This window comes from Musca domestica, unplaced genomic scaffold (assembly GCF_030504385.1).
Source record: "Musca domestica strain aabys unplaced genomic scaffold, Musca_domestica.polishedcontigs.V.1.1 46, whole genome shotgun sequence".
In the NCBI taxonomy this organism is placed as follows: domain Eukaryota; kingdom Metazoa; phylum Arthropoda; class Insecta; order Diptera; family Muscidae; genus Musca; species Musca domestica.
Window position 1 is genome coordinate 6445516 of NW_026712336.1, and position 6061 is coordinate 6451576.

General features: G+C 33.8%; 1 protein-coding gene across 2 annotated transcripts; it reads left to right on the plus strand.

Moving 5' to 3' along the window:
* The first annotated feature begins 1475 nt into the window (after nt 1–1475).
* Nucleotides 1476–5155, plus strand: LOC101897739 (FACT complex subunit Ssrp1). 2 transcript variants are annotated; one of them, XM_059127570.1, is made up of 5 exons: nt 1476–1703; nt 1778–2724; nt 2784–3420; nt 4173–4619; nt 4699–5155. In XM_059127570.1, exons 1-5 carry the CDS (start codon nt 1653–1655, stop codon nt 4840–4842), a joined length of 2226 nt encoding a protein of 741 aa, XP_058983553.1. In that variant the 5' UTR covers nt 1476–1652; the 3' UTR covers nt 4843–5155. The 2 variants fall into 2 exon arrangements, with proteins under 2 accessions (XP_058983553.1, XP_005180369.1); XM_005180312.4 differs by having other exon boundaries at nt 1477–1703; nt 4690–5155.
* The last annotated feature ends 906 nt before the right edge of the window (nt 5156–6061 follow it).

Genomic DNA, 6061 nt, shown 5'->3' on the forward strand with positions numbered 1-6061 from the left:
TAATTTAAATTATTACAAATTTGGTTGCAAAATAAACGCGAATTTTCGACAAAATGGATAACAAATTATACAATTTTGTGATAAAACTGTACAGTCCTATTCTTTTAGATTCAATCTTGTGGAATAACCCCGAAATTCATTTCTTGTTTCGCGGGATTTTCTCAGAATAAGAATTTAGTTAAAAAAATAAAAATAAACAAAACCTACTATTGCATATTTGAAAGTCTATTTGACACAATAATGCTTAGAAGTTGAATAACCTTTCTTATTGCGCCATTGTTCTGAATGTATAGTTGTCAGCTGTGTTTGAAAATCTCGTAAGAAAAAAGAAAAAATTGTATTCAGATGTTTTCTATGCTCTACCCATGGTAGAAGAATACTTGTAGATCAATCAACGCATCAACATTGATATGTCAAAAATTTTTAAATGTCTTTTCAAATATAAGTAGATTTTTATATGTTTTCTTATACGACGTCATTCGGAGAATCTTTACAAATTTAATAATTTTTCATTCAAAATATTTAATTTCAAATTGGTTTTGACAGTTTATTGTCCCAGCAGCTGTGTCGATGCGTCTATCTATATTCTTCTACCATGAGTCTACTCATGGTATTGTCTACCCGTTGATATGTCAAAAATGTTTAAATGTTTTATTTTTTATTTTTTTCAAAAATAAGTATATTTATATATGTTTTCCTATACAACACAAATCGGAGTTTGTTATGATATGCATTTTTTTTTAATAATTTTAACAAATTTTAATAATTTTTTTCATTCAAAAATTTCAATTTAAAAATAGGTTTGACAGTTCATTGTCCCAGCAGCTGTGTCGATGCAACTACCTATATTCTTCTACAATGGGTCTACCAAAAATATTTTATACATGGACTGAATTGTTTTTTACTTTTAAAAAAGTATAAGCTGTGTGTGTGTAAACATACCATTTACACAGGTAAAACGACTTTTTCGTTGTCTGAACACTTTATAATTTAAAGATAGGCTCAGGCTGCTTTTAAACCTTTAAACTGATACTTGATCTATTTTCATTTATTTGGCATTAATTTGATCTTGAATTCTTGTGCATCCATAGCATGGTAGAAAAATACAGGTATATGCATCAACGCTTGGGAGCATTGATATGTCAAAATTTTTTTAATTTATTTTCAAATATAAGTAGCTTTTTATATGTTTTCTTATACGACGTCATTCGGAGGTTATTATAAAATGCCTTTTTCAACAATTTTTACAAATTTAAAAAAAATTTCATTCAACATTTTCAATTCCAAAATTGGTTTGACATTCGATACGTCTACCTATATTCTTCTACCATGATCCATAGTCTAAACTTCTAGCAGAAAATATATTTTTAGTATGGCAACACCGACATTGATTTAATATGGCAATTCTTTATACCAAAGTTATCAATTCACAGTGAATTATTTTTTGCTTCATTGCGATTCTTAACTGACATTCTTTCATTCCATCATTTTGCAGAAGGCGCAAAGCAAGCTTGTGTCTGCATTGTTTTGTTCGAGAGAATCAATCGAAAAGCGTGCCGGCACTCAAAAAATTGCGAAATTAAATACGCAAAATTTCATAAAAATTCATCAATTCCTTGTCCTTAAACTATCAAAACTATCTTTGCAAAAACATGACTGATGCACTGGAATATGATATCTCAGCAGAAGTACGAGGTGTAATGGTAAGTTGAATGCCTTAATTCTTCGTGCAACAAGGAAGTAAAAGCATTTAATTATTTTTTAAATATTTTTGCAGACGCCCGGCCGTTTGAAACTGTCCGAACAGAATATTGTCTATAAAAATAGTAAAACAGGCAAAGTGGACACTATATCAGCCGATGATATAGATTTAATTAACTCCCAGAAATTCGTGGGTAATTGGGGCATACGGGTGTTCACCAAATCTGGAAATCTCTATCGATTTGTTGGCTTCAAAGACAGTGAAAATGAGAAATTGGGCAAATTTATTAAGAAGGCTTATCATCAGGATATGGTGGAAAAGGAAATGTGTGTTAAGGGTTGGAATTGGGGTACAGCCAATTTTAAAGGATCTGTGCTAAGTTTTGACAAAGAAAGTAAAATGATCTTCGAAATACCGCTGTCTCATGTATCGCAATGTACAACGGGCAAGAACGAGGTGACCATTGAATTTCATCAAAACGATGATGCCCCTGTGGGTCTAATGGAAATGCGTTTTCATATACCGGCTGTGGAATCGGCCGAAGAAGACCCTGTTGAGACGTTCCAGACAAATGTTATGAGCAAAGCTTCGGTTATTTCAGCGTCTGGTGATGCCGTTGCCATCTTCAGGGAAATCCATTGTCTTACACCCAGAGGTCGTTATGATATCAAAGTTTTCTCCACATTCTTTCAACTTCATGGCAAAACATTTGATTACAAAATTCCCATGGATTCTGTGCTGAGGCTGTTCCTGTTGCCACACAAAGATAATCGGCAGATGTTCTTTGTCTTATCCCTGGATCCTCCGATCAAACAAGGTCAGACACGTTATCATTATTTGGTGTTGTTGTTTAGTCCTGAAGAGGAAACCTCTATTGAGTTGCCATTCACCGAGGAGGAATTGAAAGAGAAATATGAAGGCAAGCTGGAAAAGGAAATTTCTGGACCGTTGTATGAGGTAATGGGTAAGGTAATGAAGGTATTAATTGGCCGCAAGATCACTGGACCTGGAAACTTTGTGGGGTAAGTTTAGAGGGTTGAGAAAACTTAGAAACTTTAGTAATCTGTCATTTATGTTTTAGTCATTCCGGTACAGCTGCTGTGGGTTGTTCTTTCAAAGCTGCCGCAGGTTATCTTTATCCTTTGGAACGTGGCTTTATATACATACACAAACCCCCAGTGCACATACGTTTCGAAGAAATAGCCTCTGTTAACTTTGCCCGTAGCGGTGGCTCAACACGTAGTTTTGATTTTGAGGTGACCCTCAAAAATGGCACAGTTCACACATTCTCTTCCATCGAAAAGGAGGAATATTCCAAATTATTTGACTTCATCAACCAGAAGAAATTGAATATAAGTAATGTGGGCAAAGATAAGGGTGGCTATAAAGATGTTGATTTCGGCGATTCGGATAATGAAAATGAGCCGGATGCTTATTTGGCCCGTGTTAAGGCTGAAGCCAGGGAAAAGGATTCAGATGATGAAGACGGCTCTGAAGAAGAATCGACAGATGAAGATTTCAAACCCAATGAAAATGAATCAGATGTTGCCGAAGAATATGACTCGAATGTGGCCAGTGACTCGGAAGATTCAGATGCCAGTGGTGGAGGTGGTGGCGGCGGTAGCGGTGATGAGGGTGGTGCCGAAAAGAAGGAGAAGAAAAAACCCAAAAAGGAAAAGAAAGAGAAAAAGGAGAAGACGGAAAAGAAAGAGAAGACGGTGAGTTTGAATAATTCATTATCCAACATAGAAAGATTTATAAATTTTTATCGTTTATTTAATATTTATGAGAGGTCTGTCTTAGAGGGTTCTTTGGTGATAATTTGGAAATGGTTTAAAATAATGAAATACCAAAATGTTAGAATCAAGCATAAAATCAGCATTGGATAGGCTTTCCTTTTTGGTTAATAGAAACATGTCACAAGGAGAAGTACCAGTCTCCTCTACTGAGGAGTCTGGTAATAAACGAGTTTGCAGGTCTAGGCATAAATTTGCTGTGTTCTCGCAGATCAGAACCAATAACGGTGGTATAAAAAAAGGATATTTTATGAAATCTAACAGCAAGACTTAGAAGCAAATCCTATATTGATATATAAACACGATCTATGATATATATAAGCGAACCCAAACTTTGTCACCTCAATAGCTCCAAGAATTGACTGATGGGAGGCCAAAGGATCCAAGATTTGGGAGCTAATTCCACATTGAATGTTACATTCTATCTAGGACATCTATAATCCACAATATAAAGAGAATTATAACATTTACTATCCCAAGACTTGACTAATGGGAGATCAAGACTTAACTAATGGAAGAGCAAAGAATCCAAGCCGCACAACTCCTCTCGACACATCCTACATTTCATTAGAAACACTTCCTTTTTACCTAGTATATTTCCCCTTTTTGCTAAAACAAATTATTTTATCCTCCAATTTTGAGTTTTTAACTCCAACAAAATTTTTGTCTTTTAGAAAAAAGCCTCCAAAAAGAAAGATGCCAACAAACCCAAACGTGCCACTACTGCGTTTATGCTATGGCTTAATGATACTCGTGAGCAAATCAAAAACGACAACCCCGGCATTAAGGTCACCGAAATTGCCAAAAAGGCTGGCGAACTGTGGAAGGAACTTAAAGATAAGTCAAAATGGGAAGAGTTGGCAGCCAAGGATAAACAACGTTATATTGATGAAATGAAAGACTATAAACCAGCAGCCGAAGACAGTGATGATGAAGGTGGTGCTGCCTCAAAAAGCAAAGCGACCAAGAAACGCAAGAAGGAAAGTGCTTCACCCAAAAAATCGGCAAATACCTCAGGTTCATTTAAGTCCAAGGAATATATATCAGAGGATGATAGCTCATCGGATGAGGGTGGTAAGAAAAAATCCGATTCAGAGCCAGAAAATAAAAAGAGTAAAAAGGTAAAATAATGCAACTTAAATTGCAAATTTAAACATATTCCTTTTATAATAATTTTTATGTATCTTCAAGGGTGACAAGGACAAGGGCAAAGGTGATAAGGACAAAAAATCAAAAGATTCCAAAAAGAAAGCCGAAAGTGAAGAAGAAGAGGAGGAAGAAGAAGCCTCTGCATCCGAAGAGGAAGAAGAAGAATCTGAAGAAGGCGGTGATGAAAGTGATTAGATCCTTTAGTAATTTTTCAATGCAAAACAAACATCCCCATACTTTTACCAATATTCATAGTTTAGTTGTAGAGCAAAACACAAAAACAACCAACCCCAAACATGTTATATTCTTTATGTTTACCTACTGTAACCCCAACATTTCCATGTTAAATGTTTCACTTGCTTCTCCCACCATGCATTTTTCTATTTTTATTGGTGAAAATTTTGTTTAATTTTTCCTTTAACATCCATATCTTTTTTTGTAGTTCACAAAATAAAACAAAAAGAATTCCATGATAAATTAATAAAATTGTAATGTACATATAAAAATATATACAGGAATATTTTTGTTTTCAGAGAAAAACTTGGGCCAAGATGATCGAAGTTAAGGGAAAATGCCAGAGAATTATAACATCTATAGAAAACATATTTTCAAAATGTTTTATGTTTATTGGTTTATGAATAAAAAGGCATGTTTTAAAGAAAAAGGAACTCTGAAGGAAGATAAGGAAAGATTTGTTCCTTTACATTTTTGACTTGAAAAGTGAGAATAGTAGATAAAAATTGGGCCAAGATGTCCGAAGTAAAAAAGCATGTCAGAGAGAACTTGGCACCGCAAACTATACATTTGCAGAGTATTTTGTAGCTATTGATTTATAAAATAAAATTCGTATTTTAATTAAAAAAAAATGTATTGGAATGTTTTCCCTTTGGAATTAGCAAAACAGATCTTTGCCTCAAAACCTTTGCTTTTCCCATACTTTTTAATATATTTTTGTGTTTTTTTGTTCATTCACCCCTTGATATGAATTTCACATCGAAATAAAATCAAAATTCAAGATCAGATCAGATACGATGCTGATGGTGATACTCACATGTATGAAATTAAAGACGGGATCAATATATCCATAATTTATACATTTGGGGGCAGTGTAACAAGAGAGCATATTACCGACAAATGAAAACATTTCGTTTTACCGGTATAAACTTTATACGGTGCAGATTATTGACCTCTCCCTGGTTTTAATACCTTTCAAAATTGTGAAATTCCATTTTAATTGATATCAACGCGACAACCACACTTAATATATTCCACAGCATTACAGCACAATTATAAATTGTTTTATATCATTATTTTATTTGAGGTTTTTTATGGGAATCGATTTTATTTTAGAATTTAACACATTTTAATAATTGAATTTGAATTTATGATCTAAAATGTTTTTATTATATTACAT

What these genes read in the sequence shown, in the direction of transcription:
- LOC101897739 (XM_005180312.4), top strand. Translation starts at nt 1,653, where the DNA reads ATGACTGATGCACTGGAATATGATATCTCAGCAGAAGTACGAGGTGTA. An exon ending in GGACCTGGAAACTTTGTGGG is followed by an intron (nt 2,725 to 2,783) that starts GTAAGTTTAGAG and finishes TTTATGTTTTAG; the next exon opens with TCATTCCGGTACAGCTGCTG. An exon ending in CGGAAAAGAAAGAGAAGACG is followed by an intron (nt 3,421 to 4,172) that starts GTGAGTTTGAAT and finishes TTTGTCTTTTAG; the next exon opens with AAAAAAGCCTCCAAAAAGAA.